Source organism: Pteropus vampyrus, unplaced genomic scaffold (genome assembly GCF_000151845.1).
Source record: "Pteropus vampyrus isolate Shadow unplaced genomic scaffold, Pvam_2.0 Scaffold352, whole genome shotgun sequence".
Taxonomy (NCBI): domain Eukaryota; kingdom Metazoa; phylum Chordata; class Mammalia; order Chiroptera; family Pteropodidae; genus Pteropus; species Pteropus vampyrus.
In genome coordinates, this window is record NW_011889133.1 from 467275 (window position 1) to 484379 (window position 17105).

At 54.6% G+C, this 17105-nt stretch overlaps 2 protein-coding genes and 2 pseudogenes across 4 annotated transcripts in view; 3 read left to right on the forward strand and 1 right to left on the reverse strand.

The window, feature by feature from the left end:
• Nucleotides 1-5135, forward strand: part of UBE2L6 (ubiquitin conjugating enzyme E2 L6) — a 9229-nt gene extending 4094 nt beyond the window's left edge. For all 3 annotated transcript variants that reach the window (XM_023522614.1, XM_011379024.2, XM_011379023.2), the window contains 2 exons: nucleotides 2693-2879; nucleotides 4343-5135. In XM_023522614.1, the coding sequence (XP_023378382.1) occupies nucleotides 2693-2879; nucleotides 4343-4494 (339 nt within the window). In that variant the 3' untranslated portion in view covers nucleotides 4495-5135. The remainder of the gene's footprint in view (nucleotides 1-2692; nucleotides 2880-4342) is intronic.
• Nucleotides 5136-5181: 46 nt separating this feature from the next.
• On the forward strand, nucleotides 5182-5300 carry LOC111731183 (annotated as a pseudogene).
• A 3903-nt stretch (nucleotides 5301-9203) lies between these two features.
• On the reverse strand, nucleotides 9204-15951 carry SMTNL1 (smoothelin like 1). Its single transcript, XM_011379025.2, has 7 exons — nucleotides 15235-15951; nucleotides 14916-15048; nucleotides 14746-14797; nucleotides 13528-13686; nucleotides 13220-13334; nucleotides 12930-13081; nucleotides 9204-9401 (listed from the first exon to the last, which is right to left on the reverse strand). The coding sequence occupies exons 1-7, from the start codon at nucleotides 15949-15951 to the stop codon at nucleotides 9257-9259; spliced, it is 1473 nt and encodes a 490-aa protein (XP_011377327.1). The 3' UTR covers nucleotides 9204-9256.
• Nucleotides 15952-16522: 571 nt separating this feature from the next.
• On the forward strand, nucleotides 16523-16641 carry LOC111731189 (annotated as a pseudogene).
• Nucleotides 16642-17105: the final 464 nt, after the last annotated feature.

Consider the following 17105-nt stretch of genomic DNA (forward strand, 5'->3'; position numbering starts at 1 on the left):
TATCTATCTATCTATCTATCTATCTATCTATCTCTATCTATCTATCTATCTATCTATCTATCTATCTATCTATCTATCTATCTATCTATCTATCTTGGGTCTTTATCAAAGGATGGGGATAAACTTTCTGTTTCCCACGGTTGGTAGAGGGTAAAGATTAGTTTCCAAAATTTTGCCAACCTTAGAGTGTTATCCAGACATTTGTTATATATCAAGACCGTTGGTGAAGCTAACATATTGAACGCAAGAGGCGTCAGGTTGTCACAATAAAGCATATTTCATCCAATGTCCTGAAGGGGTCAGGGAAAATGAGCAAACTGAACCGAGAATATTTTATTTAGGAGAGGTTCTCCAACAATGTTACTGCTTAGTTATACTGGAGTGGTGCTGTTCAGATTTCAAAGCTCACAGATAAGAGGCCAATGTCTTTCAGCCTTTTCTGAGGCCAACCCTTGGCCTTGTCTCTGCTCTCCAGGTCCCGTTCCCTTGCCATCGAGGACATGAAGCTGAGACATTTTCTTTATCTGCCCTGTAGTTGCCTCATCTCCTATTTCAGACACATCCAAGTCCACTATGGCTTCTTTTTTGCCTTCTGGTGAGGAAGAGGACCTCTCTTAAATCCTTGCTGAAATACACATGTCATTCTGTCTGTTTTCTCAGTAACGAAGGTTTTGAAAGAGTCTGAGGCTTTGGAACCAGCCTGGAGGCCCCTGTGCTCTGTGTTAGGGTCATCCAGTTTCTGAGGTTCCTCCCTTCTAAGAATGGAGAGTGGTGCTCACGTGTAGAGACATATAGTTGACAGCACTGGCTGCCCATCCTGGCACTGCCACTGTGACCCTGGGCAAGTTTAGCTACATACATTGAACTTGAGTTTCCTCAGTCTGGAAATGGAGATGCCGATCGTCGTGAGTTTTCATAATACTTTTCATCATAATAGCTGACGTATACATAGGGCTTGCCATGTCCCAGGTCCTGTTCTTAGCATAAATGAACTCATTTGATCCACACGTAAGTCCATGAAGTCTGTTATTATTCCCATATGAAAGTACAGAGAGGTTAGGTTACTTGCCTGAGGTCAAACAGCTGATGAGTGGCAGGCCCTAGAATCACACTCATGCAGGCTGGCTCCAGAGTCCATGTAACTTCGACACTCTGCAACATGGGCCACTATGTGTCACGCCCAGCGCAGAGTAGGTGCTCAGGAAGATCTTCAGGTTGCCCAAAGCCTGGAGGGTTTTCTACCTGATCTTGGCAGCTCCCAACCCTTGGTCACTCCAGCCCCTGGGTTCTCTATTTATTTAAATCATGGTAGAATACATGTAACAGTATTTACCACCTTAACCGTTTTTAAAAGGACAGCTCAGAGGCACTAAGTACATTCACGTCGTTATGCAGGACTCACTTCCAGAACTTTTTCATTTTCCCAAACTGAAACTGTCCCCATTACACACGGACCCCCCATCCCTCCTTCTCCCCAGCCTCTGGTAACTAACTTTCTATTTTATGTCTATGAATTTGACTGTTCTAGGTACCTCCCATAAGTGCAGCCATACAAAACTTATCCTTTTTTGTCCACTTATTTCACTTGGCATAATGTCTGCCGAGTTCAGGTTGTGAAATGTATGGGAGTTTCGTTCCTATTTAAAGCTAAATAATATTCTGCTGTATGTAGAGGCCGCATTTTGCTTATTCGGTCATTCATCAATGGATGTTTGGGTTGTTTCCACCTTTTGGCTATTGCGAATCGTGCTGCTGTGAACATGGGTGTGCAAATCCCTGTCTGAGTCTCTGCTTTTGATTATTTGGGGTGTCTACCCAGTAGCGGAATTGCTGGATCCTACGGTAATTCTGTGTTTCATTTTTTGAGGAACCACTATGTGGTTTTCCACAGTGGCTGCACCATTTTACACCCCCAATCTTCTGAGTTCTTAGGATTTCTTCACTCTCTTCATTTCTTCACCCGCGATAATTAGGTTCCCTTGTTAGCTGTTGCTAACAGCTCCCAAACAGACCTTCTCTTCGTCCATAATTCTCAGCAAGACTTTAAAGCTGAGATGACCATTTGTGACAATAAGGGTGGACCTTGAAAGCAAACTGAGAAAGACAAATACTGTGTGATCTCTCTTATATGTGGAACCAAAAAACTGCTAGAAAAAGAGATCTCGTGGTTACCAGAGACAGAGGGTTGGGAGTGGCAGGAAATGAGCAAGGTGGTTAAAAGATATAAACGTCCAGTTGTAAGACAAGTAAGTGCTAGGGACGCGATGCCCAGGCTGGGGACTGCGGGTCACCCTGCTGTACGCCTTAAACTGATACAGTGATAGATGTAATGTATTTTTTAATAAAGCTGGAGTGGCGGGGGCAGGGGGGCGAAGCTGAGATGGCCCTTAGAGCTTATCTAGTCAAACTTTACCTATTTTTCAAATGAGGAAACTGAGGCCATGGTCACACAGTTAGAGCCAGGATCTGACTTTTGCGCCCTCCCTCCCCAGGCCAGTACCCTTTTGTGATTCCACTCCTCCACTAAACCATAGATCAGTGGACAAATGAATATGGGTGCCATCTGTCCCTGCTCATGATTCTTCCTACGCGTGGAGCAGAGGATGCCTCGGACCCTGGAGTGGGGATGAGGGTGGGGGTGGGGACCAGACCGAGGTTGCATCTTTTCAGAGCAACCTCTTCTCGTGCCCAGAAAAAGCCGCCCTACAACCTCAAGGCCTTCAACCTGCTCATCAGCTTTCCTGAGGGGTATCCACTCATGCCGCCCACGGTGATGTTCACGACCAAGATCTACCACCCCAACGTGGACAGCAGCGGCCGGGTTTGCCTGCCCATCATCAACAAGGAGAACTGGAAGCCTAACACCAAGATTAGCCAAGGTGAGGCTGGGCCTTGCCTGAAGGGTGGGGCTGATGCCGGGTGGGGCGTACGGACTGATTTTGAGTTAGAGCAGCCCAGAAGAGAGGAGATGAAAAATTGCAGGACTCAGCCAAGCCTGTCATCGGACAGAAGGGATGCCTCTTGAGATCCTAGGCTGGCTGACCTGCTCCTGCCTGTGTTCTTACACCTGGGCAGGTATGACAGAGCATCGTCACCAGGTTCATGGAAGAGAGAAGCAGCTGGGCTGTAGTGTAGAGGGAAGGGCTTGGGATGGGAAGGCCCGCTGCTCTATCTGTGGACCTCGGTGAAGGATTTGCTCCTTCCCAGGGCTCAGTGCCCTACATGACGGTTGAGGGGATTGGCCCCAAAATAATAACACACATCACTTAATTTAGCACGTTTGGCACTGTGCGAAGAGCTTCACACACCAGCTTCACTTAATCCCTCCAGCAACCCCACGGAACGGTGCTCTCATTAGCTCCGTTTAAGAGATGAGGACACTCAGGCAAATGAGAGGAGAAGCACTTGCCGAAGGTTGTACAGCTGGCAGGTGGCACACCTGGGACGCGAAGCCAGGCTTGGCTGACTCTAGAGCAGCCTGTCGGGCAGAACTGTCTGCCGTGATGGGGATGTTCTATTGCTGTGCTGTCCGATTCCGTGGTCACTAGCTACGTGTGGCTCTTGAGCCCTTGACATGTGGCTAATGAGACTGAGGAACTAAATTTCTAATTGTAGTTCATTTTAATTAATTTAAATTTAGATACATGTGTGGCTAGAGTCCACTGTGTTGGACAGCGTGTCCCTTCGAGCCTTTAGGTGTCATCACTGTGCGCGATTCTGCCTCAGGACCCACTTGGGAGATCTTACCCTGGGACGGGCAGAGCAGCCCTTGGATGAGCTTTGGGGGCTCTGGGAACGTTCTTAGCCCAGAACTGCGTGTTCGTGCCTGTGCACACGTGCCCGGGGCAACAGGTCACTGCTTCACACGTTCCCAAGGGCATCTGCAAAAACTCAGAGCCATGGGCCAAGGGCATCTGCGAAAGCTCAGAGCCACAGAGCAGTAGGGGTGTTCAGTCTTTAGCCTCAGAACCTTTTTTCTCCAAATAAAAGTTTATTTGGAATCTTAATACCAAACAGAGGAAAATGGCATGGTTGTTGTTAAAAGGGGAGCGGGACCCAGACACCCACTCATCCCACCGACCCCTCCTGCGGAAGTGCCTCTGAAGCCACAGAACGTAGTTTGAAAACCACTAATGGAACCAGTCAGGGCTTCGGGCATCATCAGCCGGGAGTGTGAGGGCATTTGATTTGGTTGTAGAGTCATCCCAAGCTATGGAATCTCCTTGGGGGTTTCCCAAGGAGTGCGTGTGGCTGTGCAGGGGGGTCCGGGAGTGAGCAGCCGCTGCCGCCTTCCCTGGGGTTTCTCTGTCTGTGCTGATGGTCTGATCCGGCCTCTCCCCAGTCTTGGAGGCCCTCAGCGTGCTGGTGAATAGGCCGGAACTGGAGCAGCCTGTGCGTGTGGAGCTCGCCGACCTGCTAGCACAGAACCCGGAGCTGTTCTACAGGGAGGCCGAAGAGTTCACCCTCAAGTTTGGAGAGAACCGGCCCTCTTAACTCTGCTTCCAATCCTCTACGCGTGATGGACACACACGCATGGACTGGGGGCCAGAGCCCGTTTGTGGCCCATTCCCTGCTCATTTTTTTCCTTCTTAGGTTATGTATGTAGTGTGTATGGACTCAGTCTCAGGTTCACCTGGCCACAGGTATGCTTTCCCACTCCCTCTCTCTGAGCCAGAGTCAGGCAGTTTAGGTTTGCAGAGTCACAGGCCAGCTCTCCAGCACTCTCTGACGGGGATCCTGGTCTCACTAGTCATTCTATCTTAGAGATGCAGGTCACCTTCCAGGCTGGCTCACAGGAAATGAGCCCAGCAGCCAACCAGAATCTCCCTGAGGCCCAGGCATGGGGGCGCGTGGGAGGGGTGGGAAGTGGGGAGTAGGGGTGAGAGGCGAGACACATGGAGGGAGTCACTTATGATTGGGCACTTGGTTGATGATGTGATTGAAATCAGCCAGGCTGCTGATAGATGTATAGTTTAGGTGCTAACCCTTTCTGTTCCAGTGATGAATCACTAAGTGGTGCATATGATCTCCATCCCAGAAATCTGACTACATGGTTTCAAAGCCACTTGCAGCCTCCTTAGGCTGCTCCGTACTGGGGGCCAAGCTTCGGGGTGGAGGGAGTGTCCCGTCCAGGAGCAGTCACGGAAACCATGTGTCTGTGCAGCCATTAAAGTCACAGATGTCTACGGCCATGCCACCCCAAGCGTGCCCGATCTCATCTGATCTCAGAAGCTAAGCAGGGTCGGGCCTGGTTAGTACTTGGATGGGAGACCACCTAGGAAGACCAGGTGCTGTAGGCTTAAAAAAAATCATAATAATAAATAATAATTTTAATTAATTAATTAAATTAAATTAAGTCACAGATGAATTGTGGAATCTGGCTCCGTGTTCACTGAACGGATGGGGTGATTTCATCAGGAGAGGAGAAGGCTGGGGACTTAGCAGCCATGAACCGATGGCCTCAAGCCTCATGTAACTCCAGACATCGTGGGGCCACGAGGGACTAGGCCCTCCTGGCCAGAGGGGCCGTTAACGCATCCAGAAGGGTAATGTCCCCATTTTATAGTTGAGGGAACAGAGGCACAGTGGATTGCTTCAGTGGATTGCCAGGTCCACTCTGCCCGTCAGGGCAGGGTCCACACCTGCTACAGTGCCAAGCTGGCTGGTTTTCATTTTTGTGTTTTTCATGGCCTGTTCACGTCAGCACACATTCTCCGAGTGGCTGATAAAGCCAGACAGGATTGTTAGCAGGACATTATCATCAGCTCAGCGGTTCATCTCTAATGGGCAATGGAAAAATAAAAAACAAGCCAAAACATCAGCCAGAGTTGGAGGGATTAACTTAACCCAAAGGAAGAACTTTCTGGGTGCAGTGGTTCTAAGCTACTGGAAAAGTACCTGCTTTTAAGAGGCAGAATGTAGAGTATCTTTGAGCCAAAGAAATCAGCGTAGGCCCTACCAGCCTACTTTGGGTGAGATTTCTAGGGAGTCCTCGATTCCAGCCCCTGCCTTGGAACTCCCTAATCTGGGAGGAGTGTGGAAAGAGGGAAGAGAATTGGGGTAAGTGCCAGCGATGGCTCGCCATGAAGGATTTGTTTTTACTTTTGGCCACCACTTATCGAATACTTATGCGACAGGTGCCAGGTAAGGTTATTTTTCTTTTCATGATCTCATTTAACCCTCGCAACACCTTCATGAGGTTTGGACTCCTGTTATCCCCATTCCGGTGGTAAACTGAGGCTCAGAGAAGTTAACTCACTGGCCCAAGGTCACACAGCTGGTGAGCAGTAGGACCCGGGCCATTGAACTTTCCCAAATGCCTCTCATGGTTGTTGAGAGGATCGTATCAGGTGAGCAGCCCCGGCAGCCGGAGTTTATTCCAGAGTGAGAGAGGTTCCTGGGTGGGGGAGGGAGGGCGTGCTGAGGGGCCAGACAGGATTTTACAAAAGTACTTTTAATGGTGCTAAGACCGGTGCCACTTGCCCTTTGCCCGAGCCCCGACTCTCCCGTCTCCATGGAGCAGAAGTGAGCCTCGGGGCCATGGCTGGCCAGCTGGGCGTCCTGCCCACCTCTGCCCACAGGCTGGGTCAGCTCATTTCTTCTTGGTCTTCACCAGTCCCTTCTGCACAAGGCTGCGATACAGCTCTTGGATGTAGGTGTAGACGCACTTGGAGTCGGGCACTGCCAGCCGTACCATATCATCCACCTCCAGCAGCTGGGCACAGTCGGCCAGTTTCCTGGGAGGCAGGGGTGGGGCGGGGTGAGGAGCAGAGAGCCAAGGGCAAAAGACATGGGAGCTAGGAGAAAGGCAGGGTGGGCAGCTCGGCAAGGACGGATCGTGTGTGTTGGAGATGGGACGTCACCCAGGCCAACCATCCCCCTGTACAGGTGAGGGAATAGAGACCTCGACCGTTAAAACTCAAACTCGGCTTAGTCTGATCCCCAAGCTCGCATTTCCATTGCACTGTGTTCTCATATGGGAGCGAGACCCTCCGGTCTCAAGTTCTGCATTAACCCGCCCCTTCCCCATGCTCCCGGCTTTGTCCTCCGGAGGGCCAGGCCCCTCGGGAAGAGCTTAAAGGACAGAACCCCGGTCCTAGCCAGAGTGCTGGCTTGCAGCTGCCCCATCTCCGTCTCCATTCGGTCTCTGTGTATTTACTGAGAGAATTCAGTGCTGAACAAAACCAAAACTTCTTGCTCTCGTGTTACCGACATTCTCGTGGTGGGAGACAGTAATCAAACCCGTGACATAGACGGCACATCAGATGGTGAGAGGCGCTATGGAGCAAAATGAGGCAGGAAAGGGAGGCAGGGTACATTCCCGTATTGTGGGTGTTTTTAACAGGGTGCTCAGGGAAGGTCAAAGAGAATAAATCCGGGGAAAGAGGATCCCAGGCAGTGGAAGCAGCGTGTGCAAAGGCCCTGAGGCAGGCCTGCTTGATGTGACTGCATGGGAGTTAGCCCCACGTCCTCTTTCTCTAACTTCCCGGCTGCCCTTTGGGGTGCCGTGCCACTCCTGGCTTCGGTAAGGCTGACAATCTGAATTAACCGCTGTCAGGGCCTCACTACCCTGTGCCGGGCGCTTTATCAAGTGCTTCCGCCTGAACCGTCTCATTCACGCCTACCCTCTGCCCTCAACCAGCAGAAGAGGAACTGGAGACTCAGTGGTTTGGTGATTTGCCCAAGGTCAAAGTGAGGGACACAGCTGGGACTCTACCCCAGGCTGGCCTGACACCTTTGGCATCCTTGCCCTGGAGCCAGGTCCCGGCAGTCCCGGCCTGCCAGATCGCCATGGGCGCTGGCAGTAGGAGAAACCAGCGGAAATCCTCTCTCGGGGCCGAGACAGCTGGGCCGAAACCCAAGCCGCACTGGCCTGGGCACAAGGGAGAGGACCACAGGCCGGAGGATTTCGAAGAATGGGCCAAGCTCCCTGGAACCATTGCAGTGATCTTGGCTCCTGTGGGCCCTGTCCCTCCACCCTGGACAGGCAAAAGCTTCATTCCTATTGGCCCTGCGGAGCGGGTCTGACTCCTCCAGCAGCAGCACGGCTGATCGAGCCCACGGACTCCAAGCCCTCATCCCAGGACTCCAAGGAATCAGAGGACAGTTCTAGAACGGGCAGTGGGGTGCGATGGCCAAAGCAGGGGCTCCCTTACTCTGCACACTTAATCTTCACACCAACCCCTAAGAGAGGTGAAGTCAGCTGCTGAGGGTCAGAGCTGGACAGGAGGCAGGATTCAAACCCAGCACCTCAACCTCTATTCTCCACCCTCCAGCTCCACGGTCCCCACCATGTCCTCCCCTTTTCACTGCTGCCTGATGCCTCCTGTCAGCCTGTCATTATCACTGACCATTCCTTCCGCCTTCTTCTGGCTCCGCCTGGCTTGGAACCAAGGCAAGGCAGCCGCGGGACGATGACCTGTGCCCCATGGGACAGGGACATCTGGTCAGGGTGGAGCCACAGGCCCTTTGATGTTCACTTGGAGCTCTCAGTCCCAACTCGGAGTCCCAGTTCTGCCACAGCCCTCCCGTACGACCCCAGGGTGTCACATAACCTCTCCACTTGTGTCCACACTCTAAGATCACCGAGAGCATCGAGTAGGACGCTCCAAGGAGAGCACTTAGCAGAACGCCTGGCAGCTAATCCCTCTCTATTCTGGGGCTTGTCATCAACACTAAAGGTGTTTCTGAGCCCAGAGCAGGACGTGTGCTCCTGACCCTCTTAGCCGCCCACCCCCGGGGCACTCATCCCTTCCCCGGGCAGGACCCTGTGAAACTGGGAGGAGTCTTCTGGAACGGCAAGCCTGGTGGTGCTCTTGGGCCCTTTAGACATGCCTCCAGGGCCATCTTGGGAAGGGAGGTTGGGCTCCGAGCTCCAGGAACCCCTCCCAACCTAAAAATCTGTTTTAATCTGTTTTGTATGTTGGGCATTCGCTTAATATTTGGTTTGAGGAATCTGCTGAATAAAAACAAAATACCGTCTGAAAAGCACAGATCAATATTCAATCCTCTCCTTTTGCCGATGGGGACACACAGGCCCAGAGAGGAGAAGGTTGCTGCCCCAGGCCGCCCTGCAAGTTGGTGGCCAGGCCTGGACTGGACCAGAGGACTCGTACTTTTAATGGTGCTAAGACCGGTGCCACTTGCCCTTTGCCCGAGCCCCGACTCTCCCGTCTCCATGGAGCAGAAGTGAGCCTCGGGGCCATGGCTGGCCAGCTGGGTGTCCTGCCCACCTCTGCCCACAGGCTGGGTCAGCTCATTTCTTCTTGGTCTTCACCAGTCCCTTCTGCACAAGGCTGCGATACAGCTCTTGGATGTAGGTGTAGACGCACTTGGAGTCGGGCACTGCCAGCCGTACCATATCATCCACCTCCAGCAGCTGGGCACAGTCGGCCAGTTTCCTGGGAGGCAGGGGTGGGGCGGGGTGAGGAGCAGAGAGCCAAGGGCAAAAGACATGGGAGCTAGGGGAAAGGCAGGGTGGGCAGCTCGGCAAGGACGGATCGTGTGTGTTGGAGACGGGACGTCACCCAGGCCAACCATCCCCCTGTACAGGTGAGGGAATAGAGACCTCGACCGTTAAAACTCAAACTCGGCTTAGTCTGATCCCCAAGCTCGCATTTCCATTGCACTGTGTTCTCATATGGGAGCGAGACCCTCCGGTCTCAAGTTCTGCATTAACCCGCCCCTTCCCCATGCTCCCGGCTTTGTCCTCCGGAGGGCCAGGCCCCTCGGGAAGAGCTTAAAGGACAGAACCCCGGTCCTAGCCAGAGTGCTGGCTTGCAGCTGCCCCATCTCCGTCTCCATTCGGTCTCTGTGTATTTACTGAGAGAATTCAGTGCTGAACAAAACCAAAACTTCTTGCTCTCGTGTTACCGACATTCTCGTGGTGGGAGACAGTAATCAAACCCGTGACATAGACGGCACATCAGATGGTGAGAGGCGCTATGGAGCAAAATGAGGCAGGAAAGGGAGGCAGGGTACATTCCCGTATTGTGGGTGTTTTTAACAGGGTGCTCAGGGAAGGTCAAAGAGAATAAATCCGGGGAAAGAGGGTCCCAGGCAGTGGAAGCAGCGTGTGCAAAGGCCCTGAGGCAGGCCTGCTTGATGTGACTGCATGGGAGTTAGCCCCACGTCCTCTTTCTCTAACTTCCCGGCTGCCCTTTGGGGTGACGTGCCACTCCTGGCTTCGCTAAGGCTGACAATCTGAATTAACCGCTGTCAGGGCCTCACTACCCTGTACCGGGCGCTTTATCAAGTGCTTCCGCCTGAACCGTCTCATTCACGCCTACCCTCTGCCCTCAACCAGCAGAAGAGGAACTGGAGACTCAGTGGTTTGGTGATTTGCCCAAGGTCAAAGTGAGGGACACAGCTGGGACTCTACCCCAGGCTGGCCTGACACCTTTGGCATCCTTGCCCTGGAGCCAGGTCCCGGCAGTCCCGGCCTGCCAGATCGCCATGGGCGCTGGCAGTAGGAGAAACCAGCGGAAATCCTCTCTCGGGGCCGAGACAGCTGGGCCGAAACCCAAGCCGCACTGGCCTGGGCACAAGGGAGAGGACCACAGGCCGGAGGATTTCGAAGAACGGGCCAAGCTCCCTGGAACCATTGCAGTGATCTTGGCTCCTGTGGGCCCTGTCCCTCCACCCTGGACAGGCAAAAGCTTCATTCCTATTGGCCCTGCGGAGCGGGTCTGACTCCTCCAGCAGCACGGCTGATCGAGCCCACGGGGGCTCCAGCACCGGCTGCTCCCCTCCCTCATCCCAGGACTCCAAGGAATCAGAGGACAGTTCTAGAATGGGCAGTGGGGTGCGATGGCCAAAGCAGGGGCTCCCTTACTCTGCACACTTAATCTTCACACCAACCCCTAAGAGAGGTGAAGTCAGCTGCTGAGGGTCAGAGAGCTGGACAGGAGGCAGGATTCAAACCCAGCACCTCAACCTCTATTCTCCACCCTCCAGCTCCACGGTCCCCACCATGTCCTCCCCTTTTCACTGCTGCCTGATGCCTCCTGTCAGCCTGTCATTATCACTGACCATTCCTTCCGCCTTCTTCTGGCTCCGCCTGGCTTGGAACCAAGGCAAGGCAGCCGCGGGACGATGACCTGTGCCCCATGGGACAGGGACATCTGGTCAGGGTGGAGCCACAGGCCCTTTGATGTTCACTTGGAGCTCTCAGTCCCAACTCGGAGTCCACTTGCAAATCCCGGTTCTGCCACAGCCCTTCCGTACGACCCCAGGGTGTCACATAACCTCTCCACTTGTGTCCACACTCTAAGATCACCGAGAGCATCGAGTAGGACACTCCAAGGAGAGCACTTAGCAGAACGCCTGGCAGCTAATCCCTCTCTATTCCGGGGTTTGTCATCAACACTAAAGGTGTTTCTGAGCCCAGAGCAGGACATGTGCTCCTGACCCTCTTAGCCGCCCACCCCCGGGGCACTCATCCCTTCCCCGGGCAGGACCCTGTGAAACTGGGAGGAGTCTTCTGGAACGGCAAGCCTGGTGGTGCTCTTGGGCCCTTTAGACATGCCTCCAGGGCCATCTTGGGAAGGGAGGTTGGGCTCTGAGCTCCAGGAACCCCTCCCAACCTAAAAATCTGTTTTAATCTGTTTTGTATGTTGGGCATTCGCTTAATATTTGGTTTGAGGAATCTGCTGAATAAAAACAAAATACCGTCTGAAAAGCACAGATCAACATTCAATCCTCTCCTTTTGCCGATGGGGACACACAGGCCCAGAGAGGAGAAGGTTGCTGCCCCAGGCCACCCTGCAAGTTGGTGGCCAGGCCTGGACTGGACCAGAGGACTCAGCCTCCCAGGCCAAGGCACAGCTAACATCCCAGGTGGCTTCTCCCCTGTCACAGGGCTTTAGAAATGCGCCCGGAGCCGCCCTCATTGGCCGTTGCCCTCTGCACCGTCCTGTCTCTACCAAGAAGCCCAGTAGCTTCTCTCTGGGGCCAGAAGAACCGGGGCTCCCTGCATGAACTCCTTGGGGGCCCGAAGGCCATCGAGGCGTTTGGGCCTCGCAGGTGGGTAGAGATGGAGGTCTCCGGCCGAGGCTGGTTTCGGTGCTTTGCTGGTGAGAGAGCCTCTCCCTTCTCCACCAACCGGAAGTCTCGTCTTTGCCTCTCAGGACCACACTGTTCCTCACGTCCCTCCTGCCTTTCTAGAAACTCCCCTTTCTCCATCCTGCCTCCACCCGAGCACACAGCTATGTGAATCTCAACGATAAAACCTCCTCCAGGTTCCAAAGCAAATAATAGTTATCATAACAGCTGTGATATCATTCGTTATAATACAGGAACAGCTATTAAGATTTTTTGCCACAAATTAGATACTGTTATAGGGTGCTTGCTTACTTAGTTCCTTAATTCTCACAATAGCCCCGCAAAAGAGGAAACCTCAGCCCATTTTAATGATCAGAATATAGAGGCTCTATCTATGGCCACCCCACCCTGAATGTACCCGATCTCGTCTGATCTCGGAAGCTAAGCAGGGTCAGGCCTGGTTAGTACTTGGATGAGAGAATATGGAGGCTCAGATCTGTTGGTAAAGGAGCCTAAGATCACGCAGCCGACAAACAGCTGAGTCTGAGTCTGACCCTGACCCTGACTCTCTGTACCACCCTGTCTAAAACAGCAGATCCGACCCGCCTCTCCTCTGCTGGCACTGTCTTTATGGCACCTGCTGGCACTGTCTTTATGGCACCTGCCCCTGGCACTCTATTTCACGTGCGTGTGTGTTTATGATCTCTCTCTCTCTGGAGCATAAGCCATGGCGAGCAGGGATTTTACCGGTCTCACTCACTGGCCATCAAACACTGTTGGTTACCCCAATGTGTGGCCGCAGCCCCCTCCCCAAGCGCTGTGCGTGAGGCACTGGGCTTAGGCGCCCCGAGCCCCCACCGGCCCTGCCGTCTGTGGCTGCGGCTTACTCTGCTGTGGAGAAGGCCAGGGTGAAGTTGTGCCGGCGCTCTGCGGGGTCCAGCCCGGCGTAGTCGAAGGCATCAGGGAAGAACTTGTGGATGAGGGCGCAGAAGGCCATGCCGCTGCTCCAGCTGGAGGAGAAGTTCTGGATGTCCACGTGCTGCGGGCGGGCGGACCGGAGCGGGCCTCAGTGAGCCTCGGGCTGTGGGGCCTGGGCTCGGCCAGCTCTGGGCTTCCCACCTGCTCAGACCCTGCACTGCCCTGCAGCCCTGGGGAAGGGTCCCTGTCCCGTGCCCACCTCGTAGTTTCTTGTCATGGCCCGGCACCACTCTAAGAGCATGTTCTTGACGCTACCGATGGCCGCCCCGGCTGCCTTAGTGTTACGGAACAGGGCCGTGGGGCCCGAGGCTGCCCTGTGAGGGGAGGGATGGAGAAGCCCAGGCCAGAGAGGTGGGAGGCCGTGGGGGGCCCCCTCAAGGAGGAGCCCCAGCCCCAGGCCCTCTCCCACCTCGGCCTGGGCTGTTACCACCACCCCTCAGGCCTCCCCTAGACCCGCCATGGTTCCCGGAGAAAGCCCAGCCCAGCCCAACCAAGGCTGCATCCTACCCGCCAAACTTGTCCACGATGGCTTTGCGGTTCTGTGCACGGGCCCCTCGGGGCCGGGCAGGGGCTGACACCCTGCGTTCCGGCGCTTTCTCCTTCTTCTTCTCCTGTGGGGGCGGGGGCTCCGTGGGACTCTGGGGCACCTCGCTGGGCGAAGACTCACTACGTGGAAAGGTTCAAAGACATGTAAGAGGGTCTGGGACTAGCCAGTACAGGGTGTAGGGTGGGGGCGGGGCTGGCCGGGGTGTGGTCTGAAGGGGCACGCACAGTTGTGGCACCCACTTCCTCCAAGGGGCACACACTTCCTCTGTGCCAAGCACGGGGAGAGGGCTGAGAAGGAAAAATGAGGCTCAATCTAACTTGGGGAGCATGTGGTCTGGTGGGATGTGTGGGCAGGACAGGACAAGTCCGAGGTCTGACCAGAGTTAGAATCCTGGCTTTGCCTCTTACTTGCTGTGTGACCTTGGGATTGTCATGTCACTTCTCTGAGCCTCAGCTTCCTCATCTATAAAATAGGGACCACAATACCTACCTACGAGGTGGTTCTAAGGCTTGGGTAAGAAGGGGAATGGACAGCGCCCCGCTGTGTCTGTCACATAACTGCCTGAGTGCTCAGTGACTAGTCACTGGTTATCTTTCCCCAAGAAAGTGACACGGAGGCGGATTTCCGGTCCAAATAAAGGAAGATTCTTCTAATGGCAAGAATAAAGCTCTCAATTTATCTCGCACCCGCCAGGCACCAGGCCCTGTGCTAGGTGCTTTGCACACGTTATGTAATGTAAGCCTCGCAATAATCCCGTGAGGGAACCATGGTGACTGCACCCACGTCACAGATGAGGAGCGGCAGAGTGACATGGCCAAGGTCACACAGCTGGTAAGCGGCAGAGTCCTCGTCCAAACTCAGGCTTTCTGCCCGTGCTCTACGGATGGTGCTGAAGCCTGGAAGCATGCTGAGCGGCAAGATGAGGGTCCCTGTAAGACCTGTCAGGACGCCGAGAGGCGTCAGCCGTGAGCGAGCGGTGGACCAGGTGTGCCGCACACGCCCTTGGCTCCGGTTCCTTTGGTTTCCTGGGCTCTGCCCTGGGAAAGGGCCTGAACGCCAGGAATTCTGGAACGTCTAGAGGTCAGGTGCTGGGGAGGCCCAGGCTCAGGGGAGGGCAGACTTCGAAGGGAGCAGGTGGTAGGGGGACCTGGCACCGGGGCCCCGGGGTTGGACATTACCTGGCTGAAGGACTGGTCTCTCCAGAGGCTACAGTGTCTGGGCCCACCCCATCTGGAGGAAAGGAGCAGGAGGGAGGGAAGTGGGGCCACCAGTGACGGCGACGTGCTCCCTGCCCGCCCCTTGGGGGTCGCCTCTGCAGCAGCCCCTGGGCTCCTGGGCTCTGACTCACCTGGGCTAAGGCTGTGGCCCTCCTCCGTGGGGCTCTCAGGCCACTCCTCGGGGGAGCTGGGGGTCACCCCTGCCCCTTCCTCTGACTCTCTCTCCACACTCTGGTCCTGCTCTTCATTGGGACTGCCTGGCTTCTGGAACAAACGTGATCTGTGTGAGCACGCAGTCACACAAGAGCCTGCGCAAGGCTTTGTGAAGACTTCAGAACGATCTGGAAGGCAGCCTGAGACCACAGTGCTGCACCCCGCTCCCCAGGCTCTTGATATCAGTGGGAGGAAGACTGGCCTTTCCCCAAGGAATAAAGCAGGGGGCCTGGGGACTCCAGAAGGGGGTGGGGCCCCCTCCCACTGCTGCTCCGCCTCACTCACCTCTGCCTCTTCCAGGTCGCCCTCCTGTGGCTCGGTCTCGGCCCAGGCCTTGGCCTCGGCTTCAGGAGCAGCCCTCCTCTCGGAGTCCGACTCGGCCTCTGGGGCACCGGCCTTCTCCTGGGCTTCGGCCTTGGGCATCTCTGCCCGGTGGCTCTCCTCCTGAGAGGCCGCCGTGGCCTCTGGCTCCCCAGCAGCCTGCTTTGGCTCAGCCTTGGCCTCGTCACCCACCTTGCCTTTCTCCCCGGCTTCGGGCTCGGCTGCTTTCACACCAGCCTTCTGCTTCCCAGAGGCCTGCGCTGCCTCCTCTTTCCCCTCAGCCTGCTTGGGTTCAGCTCTGTCCTCTTCTTTCCCGTCACTCAGCTCCCGAGGAGCAGCTGTGGTCTCTTCCTCTCCATCGTCCTTCTCTGGAGGCTCGGCCTTCGCCTTGGGCTCCACCTCAACTTCACCCAACCCATCGGCTTCCGCGTGGCATTCAGCTGCCACGCCATCCCCGGCTAGAGCTCTTTCCTGCCTTCCTGCCCCATCGGGAGGCCCCTCTGTGATGGTGCTCACCGCCGTGCCTTTGGCCTCCCCCTCTGCAGAGGCTCCACCTCCCAGTGACCCCGGAGTTCCTGCGGTTGGGGAGACAGTGGCCCCATCCTCAGAGGGTTTCTCTTCCTTCTGCTCCATCTCTGGGAAGAGAAGACAGGCCGACCCGGTCATGCTCCGTGTTTGCGTGAGGTGAAGGCCCGCCCTCAGACAGCACTGGCCTGGCGTCTGGAGGCCTGCGGTTCGGTTCTGGGTCCCCCCTACTTGGACATGTGACCCGAGCACTCGCTTTCCTTGGGGTGAAGTGAAGGGGCAGAGGGCTGCTCCCCCAGAGGTGGGGTGAGGGCCCCGCCGACTCGAGGTTGGGTGGCATTCACCTCCCGGCCCTCCGCAGGTTGTGACTGGGGCCACAGAACGTTAGGTCGCATGATGCCTTTTCGAGGATTTTGCCTCTTGGATAAAGACAATGAGGCGGCTACAATGCCATAGTGGCATCCAGCAAAACCTGTGGAGCAGGTGCTACTCTCCCCTCTGAATGGAGGTGGCTAGCCTCGGACTCAGCCCAAAGCAGGCAGGAGCGTCAAGACAGAGTCTAGTAATACTGTTTGGTCTCCATTGTATTTATTTTTAGTTACTTTCTATTTCTGGCCAATGATACCGAGTTTCTATTTCTAATAGTGATATAAAGTTTCGTTTAAAAATACATGTATTGGTCTACAGCCATGCCACCCTGCACGTGTCCAATCTCATCTGATCTCGGAAGCTAAGCAGGGTCGGGCCTGTTTAGTACTTGGATGGGAGACCACCTAGGAATGCTGGGTGCTGTAGGTGTTAAAAAATAAAATTAAAAAGTGAACAAAAAAATAATAAAAGTACATGTATTGAATTTAAAAATCAGCTAATTCAGAGAAAGGCATTCAGGAAAGCAGAATGCAGGTGGTACAGATGTCGCTAAATCATGGAAGTGGTGGAAAAATGCCTGAAATTTGGGAAAGCCTGGGCCAGCTCGTCTCTGGGGCTCTGGCATCCTCTGCCAGCCTCTGGTTCTAGGTGGGCCTGGGCATGGAAGACTTTCTGTTGGTGAAGAATAGAAATGTTCTCTCCCTAATCTGGAAAAGGTGGGCCTGGGCATGGAAGACTTTCTGTTGGTGAAGAATAGAAATGTTCTCTCCCTAATCTCTGCAGGGAAACCTGACACCCCCACCCCAACTGCTTGCGGGTGGCAGGAGTGGGGGAGATTACGACACCCTAACTTGGGGTTTCCTATTCAAGTACTGTATCTACTCTAGGATCTA